This window comes from Leucopleurus acutus, assembly GCF_964270905.1.
Source record: "Leucopleurus acutus genome assembly, chromosome: 15".
NCBI classification, from domain to species: Eukaryota; Metazoa; Chordata; class Mammalia; order Artiodactyla; family Delphinidae; genus Leucopleurus; species Leucopleurus acutus.
Genome location: NC_139157.1, coordinates 83,292,857 through 83,313,904, shown reverse-complemented (window position 1 = coordinate 83,313,904; position 21,048 = coordinate 83,292,857). Strand labels below are relative to the sequence as shown.

At 35.5% G+C, this 21,048-nt stretch overlaps 1 protein-coding gene across 1 annotated transcript in view; it reads left to right on the top strand.

Annotated features, from left to right (window-relative positions):
• The window catches only part of ADGRB3 (adhesion G protein-coupled receptor B3), a gene marked incomplete at both ends in the record, with an annotated part of 785,802 nt that overhangs the window by 455,283 nt on the left and 309,471 nt on the right, over window positions 1–21,048 (top strand). The window contains one exon of the mRNA XM_082855783.1: window positions 6,263–6,303. Coding sequence (XP_082711909.1) covers window positions 6,263–6,303 — 41 coding nt within the window. The remainder of the gene's footprint in view (window positions 1–6,262; window positions 6,304–21,048) is intronic.

Genomic DNA, 21,048 nt, shown 5'->3' with positions numbered 1-21,048 from the left:
GTGGAGGCAGTGATTTTCTTTGAAGGATGCACATATAAGTAATTTCTGATAGTGGTTCTACTTTTACTACTTCCCACATGTCAAATAGAAAGTATTTGTCAGGCAATAATGTACATTCAGTGACTAGTGATATATCTAAGAAATTAGAGACACAAAAATAGTGTCATCTGGTTAAGTTGGGGTCCTGAGTAACCAGATAGCAGAAGCTGGATTACACACGTGCCCTCCCCTTGTGTTCTAACTGAATGGCTGCCAGGTCCTGGAAGACGTGACTTGTCTTGATAGAACCATACTCTGCCTTCCTCACTTCAGTGGCCTCTATGCTCTTCTGCTTTAGCTAAAGACAACTATTCCTTTTCCATCTTCTTGATTTAACTGGTTCTCAATGAGGTGCTTTCTGTAGAACTCATGCAAATAAATTGAAAAATTCCATATCTCCATTTCCTTTTAAGTAAGAAAAGTATTGCATTCTCAATGAGGCTCTTTGGACTTCAGGTATATGTCAGCTACCCCGTCAAAAAATGAGAGTTAGACCCAGATTTAACTCTTTTTAAGTATCACTTAGAAATGCTAAAATACTCTCAAAACCTTGAGAAGAGGTATGGAGAACATTCAACAGACTGTCTTCCTGTTGTAGAGTTGCATGTGATATGATATCTTTTCAACTGCATCATCCCCTTGGATGGTGTATTACGTTTTCAGGGATTATGAAGATGTTTATATGTTAGAAGACATAATCCAGAAAGGGCTCCCTTTCACACTGATCAGCTTTCGTGGCCTGTCAGAGATTTGACTGTGGAAAAATTTACATCTACGAGAATCTTACTTCCCTTAGAATGCATTCCTGAACATTTTAAAACGTGACTTTTCTCAAGTAGTAGAATTATAGGCAGGATATAAATTAGTCTTTTGTGGGTCAGGTCAGGTATTTTGGAAATGTTCTTAGGAATTCCCAAAATCTGTTTGTGCAGTTATATAAGAAATACAATTAACAGTGGGGATAGAAAAAGGGTAAGCTTAGCAAAATCCAGATATTATTAATGTAATGCCTTTATATCTAAAGTTTTGGAAATGAAGAGAGGCTTTGGAGTCTCAGTTGAACAGTCTTTCTCCTGTCCACGTACAAGAACTCAATGTGCAATTCACTGGAAGATGTGACACAAGGACTCGCCCTGGAACATCTTGCTCAGAGCACTGGAAATGTTGAAAGAGTGACAAGGAGGTCACTGGCCTTCTCCAAGTCCTTAGAAGCTTTGTCTATGAGCTTGCTTTACCTCTACAGACAAGAGGATATTTTCTGTTTCAAAAGGACTATGAAAGGTACAAGAAAGTTAAGAGGTTTCCAGATTAGGAATTTACTGTGGCATATGAGGACTAAACATTCGAAAATGTAAAGAAAAGCAGAGTGAAGTAACCATGTTATTTCTGTTGTGTGTCCATGCTTCTACAAATGTGATATCGATTAAAAATTATAAGGAGTGGAGGGAGTCGTTAGAATGTATGTTCCTAAGTTAAGCCCCAATCTCAAAATTCCTGGAGCCAAGGAACCTACATTTTTCATCAGCATCCCAGGTGATTCAAGAGTAGGTCCAGAGAAAATGCCTTGAAAATAATGAAGATAGCAAGAGTGTGATTAAGATAGCATGTGAATTGAATTTATTCAGAACTTGAAAGCACCAAGGAAAAATTAAAGTAACTTGGTTCAGCATTCATGTTTATTGTGACTTTTATCTTTTCTGTAAATGACTTCCTTCAGGCATTTGTTCAGGTATCATCTTATTGGTGAAGCCTTTTCAATATACAAAATTGCAATCCATTCAACTTCGCAGTCTTTCCTACTCATGTATTTTACTTTTCATCATAACACATATTACCACCTAGCATATTATATATTTACTTCTTTATGTTTTTTGTCTCTCTCCCTGCCCCCTTCACTATAGCTAAGTGTATGAGGCAAGGATTTTGTTTTGTTCAATGCTGTAGCCCCAGTGCCTCCAAGGTGTCTGGAATGTTACAGGTGTTTGCTAAGTGACTTTTGCATGAATGGATGAGCTTGTTTTGATCATCTTCCTGGCTCACTCTTCTGACTTCTTCTCTCTATACCATAGTGAGATGTTTTGAAAATATTCCATAGGGGAAAAAAAGACTTGGAAGAGAGTTTTGTAAAAGAAAAGGAATTCATTTATAAATGTCATTCTAGAATCGTTAAGGGCTAGGGCTAGAAAAGATGTCTAAATTCCCTATTCTGCAAACAAGAAAATAGAAAAGTTATGAAGATCAGAGGAAAAGAGAGAACCACCTATAAAAATACATGGACAAAGCCAGTGATGTATTGTATTGTTAAATAGATACACAGACAGTCACCAATTTACGATTTTTTGACTTTATGATGGCGGGAATGTGATATGCATTCAGTGGAAACCATACTTAGAATTTTGAATTTTGATCTTTTTCTGGGCTAGAGATATGCAGTAGGGTACTCTCATATGATGCTGGGCAGTGGTCCACAGCTCCAAGTCAGCCACACAACCACAAGGGTGCACAATTGATATACTTATGACCATTCTGTAACCATACAACCATTCTGCTTTTCACTTCCAGTACAGTATTCAATAAATTACATGATATATTCAATGCTTTTTATTAAAAAAGGCCTTGTGTTAGATGACTTTGCCCAAATGTAGGCGATGTAAGTGTTCCGAGCACATTTAAGGTAGGCTAGGCTAAGCGATTATGTTCTGTAGTTTAGGTGTATGAAGTGCGTTGTCAACGTATGATATTTTCAACTTGCAATGGGTTTATCAGAATGTAACCCCATCACCAGTCAAGGATGATCAGTAATGGTTTGCTTGATGAGACAGAGAAGAGAAGTAAAAGAAAATATCAAAGACTGTTAAAGCACTAAAAGTGCTGTGTAGAACATCTATGGTAATTAGAAAACTTGGGTCATGGTACATTTTTAAACGCTTAAAAGTGGGTGAGTACAAATGTTTAACTCAAGTTCAACTATACTGTTTTCAGTGGAGTCAAGAGACAGTTCTTTGGCCAAAAATATGTTTTTCAAGAACAACGTATTCTTTCCAAAAGTTTTCAAATACATTCAGTTTTAATATTTTAAGTGTCAATTATATTGACAGCTCTATAAATTAATCTTCTCTAGCCGGTTTGACTCATTTACCTGACAGCTTTTGCTTTCTTAGTTTCATGCTTTTCTTAAATCCACTTTTGTGAGTTGGTTCACAGCCTACCTATTTGCCTCTTGCTTCTGTCATTACGTTTTGTTCCCGCTCTCTGTCGGACTTGCCATTTCCTGTTATTGATTTTCTGTAAATTCCTCATAACAGATCTTGCAGCAGAGTACCTTTGAGAAAAGTATCTGAAAATTATAACAAATATTTTACAAGTGGTTTCCTTTAGCCAGGTTTTCTGGGTTTTTTTTTTTCATGTATAGAATTCATTCATCATTGGGTTTTGCTTTCTTTACCATCTCGCATTCTTATTCTCTAAGTGACAGGTCTATCCAGGTACTAAGATTCCTCTAGTTTGTTTGTTCTGCTTATTTTTGTAAATTTCAGATGTTTCCATAACTGACCTCAGCTCATAGGCCCGCGTATGGGTGACTGTTCTGGAATGAATGTTCACAGAGGGGTGCCTGTCTTTTGTGTAGGTCCGGAATGTACAGTGAAATGCAAGATTGCATGGTGTGTTTTGGAACCTGTAATTCTCATGTGGATTGTTTCTAAATTTTCACAAGGACAGAAAGAGAGAGAATCATGAGATCTAAGGGGTGAGGGGTGAGGAAGGTAGTGGGTGAAACTGAGGTTTGACAGAGGCATGGATAAGAGTAGAAGAGGCATTTCTCACCTTTATACTTTTGTTTTAAGGTGGAAATTAGTGTCTTTCGAGGGGTAAAATGGAAGGTGATATCTAAACAATTAAGTTCATATTCTATTTCTTTTCTAGTATTATTATCTTTTGTCGTAACCTGTTATGAGCTCTAATTATGAAACAGTAATCCTATAATCAGTATCCTGCTTTGGTTTATATAGAGATTGAACTTAATCTCACTCGTACATTACTGAAGAAGTGAACTCGATGTAGAGGACCTGTAATCTCAAGGTCCTCACCTACGCATACAGTCTGTATCCATGACATGTATACTCACATGACCTTCATTGTCATACTCCAGGGATAATTTTCTTTCTAGAAAGTGCTCTGAGCTCTTTTGAAGAGAACCCTAGATAAATATAGCATAACTTTATTATACGACATTGTAGCTCTGCTGAGGATTTCTTAGAAAGTCACAAGCTGTATGAGGATTTCAGGTAAAACCAGACCGGGTCTCATAGGACAGAGAAAGAAACCAATTTGAAACACTATCGCCCTCCCCATGTCTTGAACATCCATATCTATGGCTCCTGTGAGAACTAGAAAAGGGCCCATTTATTCCATGGAACTCTCTCTGACACAGGCCATGATGCTCTGTCCATAATTTGTCCTTTAAAAAGTAAATTATCAACTAGTAACATTTATATGAGCATGTCTCTTTTTTTGTTATTCCATGAACATTCCATGTGTGTTCCTCTTCAATCTCTGTAAGGCTATAACCCATTTCAGGGAAGGGAATATTTTTTTATGTTCTAAGAGCATAGTTTATAGGTATGAGCATCTGATAAGAAGGATGCATTAGAGGTGTGGTCTTTGAGGGATTTTGGAGAATGGTAATGGTGCTAAAATATGGGAGTTAGTCAATGTCCCAATTAAAATGAATAATGAAAGTTGGGGTAAATTTCACCAGTTTTAGAATAATGAGCTAAGTTTCTTTTTCCTAGTGGAATTCTAGAATGGACTCAGTGAACAGCACTTAGAAAGGCAGTGTTTCACAAAGAACTTGCCTAGACTTTTAAAGATGTTGCTTTGCCAGATACACGACAGTGATTATCTACTTAGAAACAAGACCGAGGGCAGGTTCTCTGAGGGAGCATGACCCGCTGCGGGAAGCTGCCAGTAGGCTGTTTCAGGACTATAAATTTCACCTGCCTTGGCCTATTCATCACTTTTATCACTGACTTGTTGGATGAGTCCATAGATACCATGTTTGTTTCTTAATCATGCAGTGACACAAAGTTAAAGAGTGAATATACGTGATGTCAAAATCAGAATTCAAAAAGCTACTGAGAGACTTCAGTGAGTAATAATACCTGTCAAGCTCAGGGGAAGATTACCAAAATATCCCATACACCGTTGGAATGCATTATTAGGCATATGGCACCTACATTGCAGAGGCAATAGTACCGCTTTGTCCTGTGCAGGTAGGACACAGGTGGATGGGTTCCCTGGACACACTTTAAAGTGTGTGCTCCAGGAGATGAATGTCGTGGAGGATGAGAGAACTTGAAAGCTACAGAGTGTGTTTAATAGAAAAGAGAAGAGGATCTGTGGATAGCTCACAACATCAGAGAAGAAGAATTACTAGATTAGTTTCAACGGGAAAAATAGGGCCCAATGAATGTGACAGAAAGACAGAAAGAAAAACATTCCAACAATTAGTCTCTTCAAAACAGAAGGTACTTGGTGGATAATCCAATGTGGAAAACTCATTGTGTCGTGCTGAAGATCATTGTGGCTACTCATTACATAATGATTAAACTGAATAAACATTTAGCATGTTTTTCCCATAGTTTTATTAGATGTGATTTTATAGGAATATGATCTGTTGATTAAGAAAATATTGCAAGTCTACAGACTCTCTGGAAATGGACAATTAATGCAGCCATGTCTTGCCTTTTGGAAGCTGCACCACTGGAGGCTGAAGAGGAAGTGGCAGGTGTGCCTAATGCAGAAAGTTTCACTGTGATTGAATTATTATAAATATTATAAATATTAGATATTGAAAATACTTTGGCTTCTTAAAAGAAATAATCCAGCAATTACTATTTTAGGGGAAAAAATGAAATAGAAATCATCAAAGTATGTACCTTGTCATTTATGAGGCCTTCACTTATAATTTAGAAAAAAAACAACTATGGGTTATGATGTTTGGAATAAACGTAAAGTTTTCATGAATAAAATTTCATAAAATGGGCCATTAAACCTATGAGAAAGGACATGCAAATTTTTAAAGCAAAAAAATAGAGATGGAATCCTTAAAGAATCTTACTGCAGGATAAGAAATGTGCCATTCTTTTTGCATTTCACATAATCCTTCAGTTTTTTATGTATGTACTCAAGATACATTTATTCTTTCTCTGCTTATTTTTAGGGTACTTTGAATCCTTATTGTGTGTTATGGGACTCAAAAACGTAAGTGACAGATGTTTTCTTACATGACTTTGGACTAAACATTCAAAGCACATTAAGTTATTTCAGCTGCTTTCTAGTCAACAGGAATATGATAAGTTAGTGGGATGTGAGTTACACTAGGAGAGAAAGCAGTCTTCTTTTTGAACCTGTAGGACAGCATGATGAATGTGTTTGTGTGTGATGATGCCATCAGGTTACATCCCAAGGTAGGATTGCATTACCTGATGTGTCAGGCACATTGCGATGTGAATTCCATGAGGATTTTTAAAAGCTCTAATATTTTAAAATTATAGGAGCTCAGATGCTATTTCAACATTTTGCCCTAGTAATTCAGCTTAGAATCGCAGAATAAAATAGCAATCTATATGGTCATTTAGCCAATACATTACCTTGAATCTATTCAAGGTATGACCTTGAATCTATTATCAGAGTAATGTGATATTTATATGGTCCTTCCAAATTGTTTTGTTATAAAAACATTGAGTGACATTTAATTTTCTTATTCATATAGTAAGGATGAATAATTCTTCCATGTATTACTTTGTTTGTAACAAGTAATTGCAATATATCTGGTCAAAATCATCTTAATCTCATTGGTAATGCTATGAGATTCTAAGGTCTCAAAGAGCAGAAAAATCCATGATTAAGGATTAATTAGACTCCCATACTTTAAGTACTTCTGTGGGTTTATTTCAGTGTAGTAGCCAGGTTGTACAATCTTGGTTTGTTTTGTTTTGCATGGAGGGGGGATAAATGTCAATCAATCTCAAAAGCTAATACCACCATGTATATGCTGTCAGTTAACACACCACATTGTTGGGTTCTATGTATTCTATGATTTCCCCCCATGTTTTTCACCCTAAATCGGATCTACATCTAAGGTTTTATGATGTTACTTGTTTCTCATCAGTAGTTATGGAGAGTCTAGAAGAGGGACATTCTTAGACTTTCTAGGTAAAGAGCAAACCTACTGGAAATGTGCTAATTCTTACGATACTGATGTAATTTAAACTAGTATTTATGTGGGTGAAAAATCAACGATATTAAGCCTGATTTTTTGCTATAGATTCTGATATTCTAGGGATCCTCTTCTCCTAGGAACCGTAGTGCATATGGAGAATCCCAACTTGTTCTGGTGATAACATGAGCTGGATGTTTCTCACTGATGTCATTTTTTTTTCTTTTTAAAACCACATAGAGAAATTCATGGTCATAGAATTTTTGCAAGATTTCCTCTTTACCAATAGCCAGAGAAGATGCTGGTAGTATATTCTAAGGCACTGTTTAGTATGTTGTACAGACAAGGGAAAAATAAAAGGCTACAAAAATCTAATTGAACGTTTTCTACTCAAGAAAAGCATGCCATCTTAAGCACCTGATTACAGATACTTGCATATCTCCATGAATAATAACCAACTTTTATTTAGTTTTATTACCTTTTTAGTGGGTAGAATGTATTTCTATGTGATCCAAAAAGGGGAACGTGCTGGTTATTCCAAAAGACCTTTGGGACTTACAGGGATATTACAGAAGAAACAATATTCCCTTATTCTGTGCCTCTCTGGGTTTGCTTTCACAGTTTTTCTAAGGTTTTAAGTTTAATTTATAAAACTGTTGGGTCTTGAGGTCAGTGTTAAGTTTAGGAATCAATCATGCTCTGTTTTCTCTAACATCTGCTGACTCTTATCCATCACAAAGAACATGTTTTAGCTTTACAAACTTCAGCTTTTTAGTTGTCCTTGAAGAAAACAATTCAGCGATAGGAGGTGTGCTTAGCTGCCTTTCAGATCAGATTATCTCCAGAGATCAGTGCAGTTCATGTTTCCTTGATGTATCTGAAAAGTGATCAAAAAGCTTTCCACTATGACAGAACGTCCATCCCATCACACGTTTTACCAGACTCTTTCATCATTAAATTGCTTTTCTGGGTGAGTTTTAAACAATGAAGTTTAAGACAACTTTATTTTCTTTCTTCACATCTGTTCTTCCGTTTTTGTTTTTTTTTTTAACATCTTTATTGGAGTATAATTGCATTACAATGGTGTGTTAGTTTCTGCTTTATAACAAAGTGATTCAGTTATACATATACATATACATATGTTCCCATATCTCTTTGCTCTTGCGTCTCCCTCCCTCCCACCCTCCCTATCCCACCCCTCTAGATGGTCACAAAGCACCTAGCTGATCTCCTTGTGCTATGCGGCTGCTTCCCACTAGCTATCTATTTTACGTTTGGTAGTGTATATATGTCCATGCCACTCTCTCATGTTCACATACACAATAGTTTTATCGATGCAATGATGTTAACTTTGAGTATAAGACCTCTAAAAATAGTTAATGAAGAGATACGGCTATTCCTTTTTACACAGAAAAGCGTTGATCTAAATGGTGTTTTCAAGATTGCAGTAACAAAATTGAAATTAGAAGTTGTCTTTTAATTTTGGTTTACATAATCAAATTGCCTTAATTTTTTATTGAGGTATATTTGACATATAATATTATATTAGTTTGAGGTGTGAAATATGATTCACTATTTGTATACACTGCTAAATGATCACCACAGTAAGTCTAGTTACCATCTGTCACCATACATAGTTACAAATTCTTTTTCTTTAAGAACTTTTAAGATTTACTCACAGCAATTTTCAACTTTGCAATCTGATATTATTAACTATAGTCATCCCCTGTGTACTGTACATTACATTACCAGGTTCGATTCATTTTGTAATTGGAGGGTTTGACCCTCCCCCTTTACCCATTTCACCCACACCCATCTCCCCTCCCCTCTGGCAATATAAAGTTGCCTTACTTTTAAATATTTAAAGTTAAGTTTTAATTACAAAAAAATGCATGAGTATCTTTTACTTGTAAAACTATAAAACATAACAGCTAAGGCACAAGACCCCATTAATCATTAATAACTTGGGTCTCCACATCCACCACCTCTCCAAGGTCACTCCTACTTATATATTTTTATGTATAATTTCAGGCATCTACTTATGCATTGACACACATGTGTAGCCATAGAAATTAACACTATTTTAACATAAATATTGTCATACTGTATATAACACTTGTCATCTTAAATTTTTAATTCAACGATTATTGTGGAAGTTTTAAAATTTCACTACATATGTTTTATCCCTTGTACCTGCTGCATTGTATAGATATATCATAATTTATCTAGTATTCCCAATATTGGTGGCATTGAAGTGGTTTTCAATTTATTTTATTGTACAAACTGTTCTTCTGCGTACCTCCTTGTCCATCCCTCCTTGAGGTGGTCTTTCACAGTCCAACTTGTTACCCTGTTGTTCTCTTTATATACCATTATTTTACATTCTTCACAGCATGCATTGTTACTTTTTATTTATTTTTCTTGCTTACTCTCTGTCATCCCCACTAGAGAGTAAATACCACAAGAGAGAGACTTTACCTTTCTTATTCACTAACTGCACTAATGCCTGATACACCTGCACATAGTATGAATTCAACAAATACTTATTGGTTAGTTTTGTATAAGAATAAATGTTTGAATATTTCTCAGGTATTTTTTTACTTAAGAATTATTTTCATTTATGTTTCATTTTATTAGTGACATATACTTCTAGCAATCATTAGATCGGAAGATTGAAGGGAGAATGCTTTGGCGTGTTACAGTACTAAGGTCCATCATAAACAATTAACTTTAACTCTAGTGATAATCTACTACCTTGATAATCCCAAACAAAGCCTTTTTATTTTACTCTGCTTAGGCTCAACAGTTTTAGACAATTATAAAAGACATTTTTATTCTGCTTTGAGTAACTGATTAACAGGATGTAGAAAATGCTTCATCATGGGTGACCCATGAAGTAAACTGAAAGTACTTTCCTCACTTCAGAAAAAGGCTTATTTTAGTTACAAAAAGTGGGTTTTTTCGTTGTTTTTTTATTACACTTGTGTGATTGATAATTTGCACATTCTTTGGGCTACTCCAAATTTGGATTTTGGTTATTGGATCATGTGTGTTGACTACACACATGGGTTTTCACTGGAAAACCCATAATCCTTCCTTTATGTGAACCTGCAGTGTTTCTCCATGGGTTTCAGTAGCACCATCTGATTCTAACAGGTCTGTGAAATATCATGTTTATTCTCAGAAAATGTTTCGGAGGGTTTTTTTTTCCTTTCTTTAATGCAGTATAGTTGATTACAATATTATATTAGTTTCCGGAGTACAACATAGTGATTCAATATTTTAATAGATTGTGCTCCATTAAAAGTTATTACAAAATAATGGCTATATTCCTGTGTGCTGTACAATATATCCTTGTTGCTTATTCATTTTATACACAATAGTTTGTATCTCTTAATCCCATACCCCAAACTTGTGATCCATCCCCGTCCCTCTCCTCACTGGTAACCACTAGTTTGTTCTCTATATCCATGAATCTGTTTCTGTTTTGTTATATGCATTCATTTTATTTATTTTTTATATTCCACATATAAAAGAAAACACAGAGATTTTGTCTTTCTCTAATTTCACTAAGCATAATATCTTCTGGGTCCATCCACATTTTTGCAAATGGCAGAATTTCATTCTTTTTTATGGCTGAGTAGTATATATATTATATATATATCACTGAGTAGTATATATAAATATATATATATATATATATCTCACTTCTTCTTTATCCATTCATCTGTTAATGGACACTTAGGTTGTTTCCGTATCTTGGCTATTATAAATAGGGCTGCTATGAACATTGGAGTGCATGTATCTTTTCAAATTAGTGTTTTTGGTTTTCTTCAGATATATACCCAGGAGTGGAATTGTTGGATCATGTGGTAGTTCTATTTTTAGATTTTGGAGGAACTTCCATATTATTTTTCATAGTGTCTGCACCAACTTACATTCTGAGCAACAGTGTACTAGGGTTCCATTTTCTCTACATCCTCACCAATATTTGATATTTGTAGACTTTTTGATGATAGCCATTTTGAGAGGTGTGAGGTGATATCTTATTGTGGTTTTGATTTTCATTTCTCTGATGATTACCGATGCTGAGCATTTTTTCATATGCCAGTTGGCCATCTGTATGTCTTCTTTGGAAAACTGTCTCTTCAGGTCTTCTGCCCATTTTTTAATTGCATTGTTTGTATTTTTAATATAGAGTTGTATGAGCTATTTATATATTTTAGAAAGTAACACCTTCTCAGTCATATTATTAGCAAATATTTTCTCCCATTCCGTAGGTTGTCTTTTTGTTTTGTTAGTGGTTTCCATTGATGTGTAAAAACGTTTACATTTAATTAGATCACATTTGTTTATATTTTATTTTGTTTCTTTTGCCTTAAAAGACAGATCCAAAAACATATTGCTACAATTTATCTCAGAGTGTTATGCCTGTGTTCTTTTCTAGGAGTTCTATTGCTTCAGGCCTTACATTTAGATCCTTAACCCATTTTGAGTTTATTTTTGTATGTGGTGTGATAAAGTGTTCTGGTTTCATATTTTTACACTTAGCTGTCCAATTTTCAAAGCAGCACTTATTAAAGAGACTGTCTTTTCTCCCAGAGGTTCATGGGTTTATTTCTGGGCTCTCTATTCTGTTCCATTGATCTATGTGTCTGTTTTTGTGTCAGTATCATGATGTTTTGAATACTGTATACTGTAGTATAGTTTGAAGTCAGGGACCAAGACACCTCCAGCTTGGTTCTTTTTTCTCCAGATTGCTTTGTCAATTCAGGGTCTTTTGTGGTTCAATATGACTTTTAGGATTACCTGTTCTAGTTCTGTGAAAGATGTCATTTTCATAGGGATTGCATTAGATCTGTAGATTTCTTTGAGTAGTATGGCCATTTTAACAATATTAATACTTCCAATCCAAGAGCATGAGGCATATTTCCATTTCTTTGTATCATCTTCAGTTTCCTTTTTCAATGTATTATAGTTTTCAGAGTATAGGTGTTTCACCTCCTTGGTTAAGTTATTTCTAGGTATTTTATTCTTTTTGATGCAAATTTAAGTGGGATTGTTTTATTGCTTTCTCTTTTTAATAGTTCACTATTAGTGTATAGAAAAGCAACAGATTTCTGTATATTAATCTTGTATGCTGCAACTTTACTGAATTTATTTATTAGTTCTAATTGATTTTTGGTGGAGACTTTAGGGTTTTCTATGTATATTACCATATCTTCAGCAAACAGTGACAGTTGTACTTCTTCTCTTCCAATTTAGATGTCTTTATTTCTTTTTCTTGTCTCATACTGTGATCAGGACTTCCAGTACTATGTTAAATAGAAGTGGTGAAAGTAGGCATCCTTGTCTTTTTCCTAATTTTAGGGGAAAGGCTTTCAGTTTTTCACCAGTCAGCATGATGTTAGCTGTGGGTTTGCCATAAATTGCCTTTATTATGTTGAGATATGTTCCCTCTATATCCCCTTTGGTGAGTTTTTATCATGAATGGATGTTGAATTTTGTTAAATGCTTTTTCTGCATCTATTGAGATGATCATGTGATTTTTATCCTTCCTTTTGTTGTTTTGGTGAATCACACTGATTCACCTTGTATCCCTGGAATAAATCACACTGATTCACTTGTATCCCTGGAATAAATCCAACTTAATCATGGAGTATGATCCTTTTAATATATTGTTGAATTTTGTTTACTAATATTTTGTTGAGAATTTTTGCATCTATATTCATCAAATATATTGGCCTGTAAATGTCTGTTTTTATAGTATCTTAGTCTGGTTTTGGTATCAGGGTAATCGTGGCCTCATAGAAAGAATTTGAGAGTGTTGTGTTCTCTAATTTTTGGAATAGTTTGAGAAGGATAGTTATTAGTTCTTCTTTATATGTTTAGTAGAATTCACCTATGAAGCTGTCCAGTTCTGGACTTGTGTTTGCTTGAAGTTTTTAATTGCAAATTCAATTTCACTACTGGTAATTGTTCTGTTCAAATTGTCTGTTTATCCTTGTTTCATTCTTGGCAGGTGTTGGTCACCAGAAATTTGCCCATTTTTTCTATGTTGTCCAGTTTGTTGGCATATAACTGTTCATACTGTTCTAATGATTTTTTGAATCTCTCTGGTGTTAGTTGTTATTTCTCCTCTTTCACTTCATATTTTGTCTATTTGAGTCCTCATTATTTCTTGGTGAGACAGCTAAAGGTTTATCATTTTTTTTGTCCTTTCAAAAAACCAGCTGTTGGTTTCCTTGAGTTTATATTTTTCTTTTTGTGGTCTGTGTTTTATTTATTTCCTCTGTGATCTTTATTATTTTCTTCCTTCTGCTGACTTTGGGCTTTGTTTATTCTTCTTTCTCTAATTCGTTTAGGTAGCAGGTTAGGTTGTTTATTTGAGGATTTTTTATATCTTTAGGAAGACCTGTATCACTGTAAACTTCCCTCTTAGTACTGCTTTTGATACATGCCATAAATTTTGAAAAATTGTGTTTCCATTTTCATTTGTCTTGGCATATTTTCTGATTTCCCCTTTGATTTCTTCATCAAACCATTGTTTTTTTTAGTACCATGTTGTTTGGTCTCCATGTGTTATTTTCCGATTTTTCTTTCTATAGTTGATTTCTAGTTTCATACCATTTTGTTTGGGAAAAAAAAAAACTTTATATATCATAATTTTTATCCACTCAAGTTTGTTGAGACTTGTTTTGTGGCCTAGCATGTGATCTATCCTGGAGAATGTTCCATATGCACTTGAGAAGAAAGTGTATTCTGCTGGTTTTGGACGTAAAGTCCTGTACATATGTATTAAGTCCGACTGGTCTATTGTGTCATTTAAGACCACTGTTGCCTTCTTGATTTTCTGTTTGGATGACCATCCAGTGATGTCAGTGGGGTGTTAAAGTCCCCAACAGTAATTGTACTATTATAAATTTCTCCCTGTATGTCTATTAACATTTGCTTTTTATATTTAGGTGTTCCTATATTGCATACATATATGGTAATGAATGTAATATCTTCTTCTTTTGTTGATCCCTTTATCCTCATATAATGTCTTTCTTTGTCTGTTGTGAAAGTTTCTTATAAAGTCTATTTTGCCTGATATGAGTACTGCTACCCTTCTTTCGACATTTCTGTTTGCATCCTCTCACTTTCATTGTGTATATTTCTTGACCTCTGATGTGAGTCTCCTGTAAGCAGCATATAGATGGTCTTTTTTTTTTCTCAAATCAGCCACCCAATGCCTTTTGATTAGAGCAATTAATCTGTTGAAATTTAAATAATTATTGATAAATGTGTACTTATTACAATTTTACAACTTGTTTTCTGGTTGTTTTTGTAGGTCTTCTCTTCTTTTTAGATTCCTCCTTTGTGGGTTAATGATTTTCTTTAATGGTATGCTTGTGTTCTTTCCTCTATGGTTTTTGTGTATCTATTGTAGGTTTTTGATTTGTGGTTACCATGAGGTTCATATATAATGTCTTATGACTGTACTTACTTGTTTCAAACAGGAAGTCTCTTTTTCTAGAATTTTTTAACCTCTTTATTGCAGTATAATTGCTTTACAATGTTGTGTTAGTTTCTGCTTTATAACAAAGTGAATCAGCTATACGTATACATATATCCCCACATCTCCTCCCTCTTGCATCTCCCTCCTAATCTCCCTATCCCACCCCACTAGGTGGTCACAAAGCACTGAACTGATCTCCCTGTGCTATGAAGCTTCTTCCCACTAGCTATCTATTTTACATTTGGTAGTGTATATATGTCAATGCTACTCTCTCACTTCATCCCAGCTTGTGCTTCCCGCTCCCCATGTATCAAGCCCATTCTCTACATATGTGTCTTTATTCCTGTCCTGGCCCTAGGTTCTACAGAACCTTTTTTTTTTTTTTTAGATTCCATATATATGTGTGAGCGTATGGTATTTGTTTTTCTCTTTCTGACTTACTTCACTCTGTGTAACAGACTCTAGGGCCATCCACCTCACTACAACTAGTTCAATTTCATTTCTTTTTTGAAATGGCTGAGTAATAGTCCATTATATATATGTGCCACATCTTCTTTATCCATTTATCTGTTGATGGACACTTAGGCTGCTTCCATGCCATGTCCTGGCTATTGAAAATACTGCTGCAATGAGCATTGTGGTACATGTCTCTTTTTGAATTATGGTTTTCTCATGGTATATACCCAGTAGTGGGATTGCTGGGTCATATAGTAGTTCTATTTTTAGTTTTTTAAGGAACCTCCATACTGTTCTCCATAGTGGCTGTATCAATATGCATTCCCACCAACAGTGCAAGAAGGTTCCATTTTCTCCACACCCTCTCTAGGATTTATGGTTTGTAGATGTTTTTATGATGGCCATTCTGACTGGTGTGAAGTGATACCTCATTGTAGTTTTGATTTGCATTTCTCTAATGATTAGTGATGTTGAGCATCCTTTCACACGTTTGTTGGCAATCTGTATATCTTCTTTGCAGAAAGTCTGTTTAGGTCTTCTGCCCATTTTTGGATTGGGTTGTTTGGGTTTTTTTGATATTGAGCTGCATGTGTTGCTTGTATATTTGGGAGATTAATCCTTTGTCAGTTGCTTAATTTACAAATATTTTCTCCCATTTTGAGGTTTGTCTTTTCTTCTTGTTTATGGTTTCCTGTATGGTGCAAAAGCTTTTAAGTTTCATTAGGTCCCATTTGTTTATTTTTCTTTTTATTTCCTGTTCTCTAGGAGATGGGTCAAAAAGGATCTTGCTGCGATTTATGTCATAGTGTGTTCTGCCTATGTTTTCCTCTGAGAGTTTTACAGTGTCTGGCCTTACATTTAGGTCTTTAATCCATTTTGAGTATATTTTTGTGTATGGTGGTAGAAAGTGTTCTAATTTCATTCTTTTACATGTAGCTGTCCAGTTTGCCCAGCACCATTTATTGAAGAGTCTGTCTTTTCTCCATTATATGCTCTTGCCTGCTTTGTTGTAAATTATGTGCCCATATGTGCGTGGGTATATCTCTGGGCATTCTATCCTGTACTATTGATCTATATTTCTGTTTTTGTGCCAGTATCATACTGTCTTGATTACTGTAGTTTTGTAGTGTAGTCTGAAGTCAGGGAGCCTGATTCCTCCAGCTCAGTTTTTCTTTCTCAAGATTGCATTGGCTATTCAGAGTCCTTTGTGTTTCCATACAAATTGTGAAATATTTTGTTCTAGTTCTGTGAAAAATGCCATTGGTAGTTTGATAGGGATTGCATTGAATCTGTAGATTGCTTTGGGTAGTGTAGTCATTTTCACAATGTTGATTTTTCCAATCCAAGGACATGGTATATCTCCCCATCTGTTTGTATCATCTTTAATTTCTTTCATCAGTGTCTTATAGTTTTCTGCATACAGGTCTTTTGTCTCCTTTCATAGGTTTATTCCTAGGTATTTTATTCTTTTTGTTGCAATGGTCAATGGGAGTGTTTCCTTAATTCCTTTTACAGATTTTTCATCATTAGTGTATAGGTGTGCAAGAGATTTCTGTGCATTAATTTTGTATCCTGCTGCCTTTCCAAATTCATTGGTTAGCTCTAGTTGTTTTCTGGTAGTGTCTTTAGGACTCTCTATGTATAGTATCATGTCATCTGCAAACAGTGACAGTTTTACTTCTTTTCTGATTTGGATTCCTTTTGGTTTTTTTTCTTCTTTGATTGCTGTGGCTAAAACTTTGAAAACTATGTTGAATACTAGTGGTGAGAGTGGGCAACCTTATCTTGTTCCTGATCTTAGTGGAAATGGTTTCAGTTTTTCACCATTGAGAGTGATGTTTTCTGTGGGTTTGTCATATATGGCATTTATTGTGTTGAGGTATCTTCCTTCTATGCCTACATTCTGGGCTGTTTTTAACATAAATGGGTGTTGAATTTTGTTGAAAGCTCTTTCTGCATCTATTGAGATTATCATATGGTTTTTATCCTTCAGTTTGTTAATTTGGTGTATCACAATGATTGAATTGTGTATATTGAAGAATCCTTACATTCCTGGGATAAACCCCACTTGATCATGGTGTATGATCCTTTTAATGTGCTGTTGGATTCTGTGTGCTAGTATTTTGTTGAGGATTTTTGCGTCTATGTTTATCAGTGATAATGGCCTGTAGTTTTCTTTTTCTGTGACATCTTTGTCTGATTTTGGTATCAGGGTGATGGTGGCCTCATACAATGAGTTGGGGAGTGTTCCTCCCTCTGCTATATTTTGGAAGAGTTTGAGAAGGATAGGTGTTAGCTCTTCTCTAAATGTTTGATAGAATTCACCTGTGAAGCCATCTGGTCCTGGGCTTTTGTTTGTTGGAAGATTTTTAATCACAGTTTCAATTTCAGTGTTTGTGCTTGGTCACTTTATATTTTCCACTTCTTCATGGTTTAGTCTTGGAAGGTTGGGCTTTACATAGAATTTGTCCATTTCTTTGTGGTTGTCCATTTTATTGGCATAGAGTTGCTTATAGTAATCTCTTGTGATTCTTTGTATTTTAACAGTGTCAGTTCTTACTTCCCTTTTTTCATTTCTAATTCTGTTGATTTGAGTCTTTTCCCATTTTTTCTTGATGAGTCTGGCTAATGGCTTATGAATTTTGTTTATCTTCTCAAAGAACCAGCTTTTAGTTTTATTGATCTTTGCTATTGTTTCCTTCATTTCTTTTTCATTTATTTCTGATCTTATCTTTATGATTTCTTTCCTCCTGCTAACTTTGGGATTTTTTTTCTTCTTTCTCTGATTGCTTTAGGTGTAAGTTTAGGTTGTTTATTTCAGATTATTCTTCTTTCTTGAGAGAGGATTGTACTGCTATAAACTTCCCTCTAAGAACTGAGTTTGCTGCATCTGATAGCTTTTGGATCATCATGTTTTCATTGTCATTTGCCTCTAGGTATTTTTTGATTTCCTTTTTTATTTCAGCAGTGATCTCTTTGTTATTTAGTAACATAATATTTAGCCTCCATGTGTTTGTATTTTTTACAGTTTTTTTTCCTGTAATTGATATATAGTCCCATAGTGTTGTGGTTTAAAAAGATACTTGATACAATTTCAATTTTCTTAAATTTACCAAGTCTTGATTTGTGACCCAAGGTATGATCTATCCTGGAGACTGTTCCATGGGCACTGGAGAAGAAAGTGTGTTCTATTGATTTTGGATGGAATGTCCTATAAATATCAATTAAGTCCATCTTGTCTAATGTGTCATTTAAAGCTTGTGTTTTCTTTATTTTTATTTTGGATGATCTGTCCATTGGTTAAAATGGGGTGTTAAAGTCCCCTACTATTATTGTGTTACTGTCGATTTCCCGTTTTATGGTTGTTAGAATTTGCCTTATCTATTGAGTTGTTCCTACGTTGGGTCCATAAGTATTTACAATTTTTGTATCTTCTTAGTTTGATCCCTTGATCATTATGCAGTGCCTTTCTTTGTCTCTTATAACAGTCTTCATTTTAAAGTCTATTTTGTCTCATATGAGAATTGCTACCCCAGCTTTCTTTTGATTTCCATTTGCATGGAATATCTTTTTTCAACACCTCACTTTCAGTCTGTATGTGTCCCCAGGTCTGAAGTGGGTCTTTTGTAGACAGCGTATATATGGGTCTTGTTTTTGTATCTATTCAGCCAGTCTGTGTCTTTTGGTTGGAGCATTTAATTCATTTACATTTAAGGTAATTATCGATATGTATGTTTCTATTACCATTTTCTTAATTGTTTTGTGTTTGTTTTTGTAGGTCTCCTCCTTCTCTTGTATTCCCTGCCTAGAGAAGTTCCTTGAGCATTTGTTGTAAAGCTGGTTTGGTGGTGCTGAATTTCTTAACTTTTGCTTGTCTGTAAAGTTTTAAATTTCTCCATCAAATCTGAATGAGATCCTTGCTGGGTAGAATAATCTTGGTCGTAGTTTTCTCCCTTTCATCAGTTTAAATGTGTCCTGCCACTCCCTTCTGGCCTGCAGAGTTTCTGCTGAAAGTTCAGCTGTTAACCTTATGGGGCTTCCCTTGTATCTTATTTGTTGCTTTTCCCTTGTTGCTTTTAATATTTTTTCTTTGTATTTAATTTTTTGATAGTTTGATTAATATGTGTCTTGGTGTGTTTCTCCTTGGATTTATCCTATATGGGACTCTCTGTGCTTCTTGAACTTGATTGACTATTTCTTTTTCCATGTTAGGGAAGTTTTCAACTATAATCTCTTCAAATATTTTCTCAGACCCTTTCTTTTTCTCTTCTTCTTCTGGCACCCCTATAATTTGAATGTTGGTGTGTTTAATGTTGTCCCAAAGGTCTCTAAGACTGTCCTCAATTTTCATTCCTTTTTCTTTATTCTGCTCTTTGTTCTTTCCACTATTTTATCTTCCAGGTCACTTATCTGTTCTTCTGCCCCAGTTATTCTGCTATTGATTCCTTCTAGAGAATTTTTAATTTCATTTGTTTTGTTTCTCATCATTGTTTGTTTGCTCTTTATTTCTTGTAGCTCCTTGTAAAACATTTCTTATATTTTCTCCATTCTATTTCCAAGATTTTGGATCATCGTTACTCTCATTTCTCTGAATTCTTTTTCAGGTAGACTGCCTATTTCCTCTTCATTTCTTTGGTCTGGTGAGTTTTTACCTTGCTCCTTCATCTCCTGCATATTTCTCTGTCTTCTCATTTTGTTTAACTTACTGTATTTTGGGTCTTCTTTGCACAGGCTGCAGGTTCATAGTTCCTGTTGTTTTTTGGTGTCTGTCCCCAGTGGATGACATTGGTTCAATGGCTTGTGTAGGCTTCCCGGTGGAGGGGACTGGTGCCTGTGTTCTGGTCAGTGGGACTGAATCTTGTCTTTCTGGTTGGCAGGACTGTGTCTTGTGGTGTGTTTTAGGGTGTCTGTGAACTTATCATTTTAAGCAGGCTCTCTGCTAATGGGTGGAGTTGTGTCTTGCTAGCTGTTTGGCATGGGGCGTCCAGCATTGTAGCTTGCTGGACATTAGGTGGGGCTGGGCCTTAGCATTGAGATGGAGGTCTCTGGGAGATGATTGATATTACATGGGGCCAGTAGATCTCTGATGGTCCAATATCCTGAACTTAGCTCTCCCACCTCAGAGGCTCAGACCTGACACCAGGCTGGAGCACAAAGACCCTGTCAGCCACATGTCTCAGAAGAAAAGGGAGGGAAAAAAAGGAAGAAAAAAATAATAATAAATAATAAAATATTAAAAATTATTAAAATAAATTATTAAAATTAAATAAATAAATAATAATTTAAAGAGAAGAGAGCAAACATACCAATAAACACATCCACCAATGATAACAAGTGCTAAAAACTATACTAATATAAACAGAAAAATCAGAAACAATTCAGTCGCACACAGCAAACCCCACATCTACAGTTGCTCCCAAAGTCTACCACCTCAATTTTGGGATGATTTGTTGTCTATTCATGTATTCCACAGATGCAGGGTACATCAAGTTGATTGTGGGGAATTAATCTGCTGCTCCTGAGTCTGTACAGAGAAATTTCCCTTTCTCTTCTTTGTTTGCACAGCTCCTGGGGTTCAGCTTTGATTTTGGCCCAGCCTCTGCATGTAGGTCACCCTCTAGCATCTGTTCTTTGCCCCAACAGGAGGGAGTTAAAGGAGCAGCTGATTAGCAGGCTCTGGCTCACTCTGGCTGGCGAGAGGAAGGGGTATGGTAATCAGATTGGAATGGGGGGGCAAGCCTGAGGCAGCAGAGGCCGGCGTGACATTGCAGCAACCTGAGGTGTGCCGTGTGTTCTCCCAGGGAAGTTGTCCCTGGATCACAGGACCCTG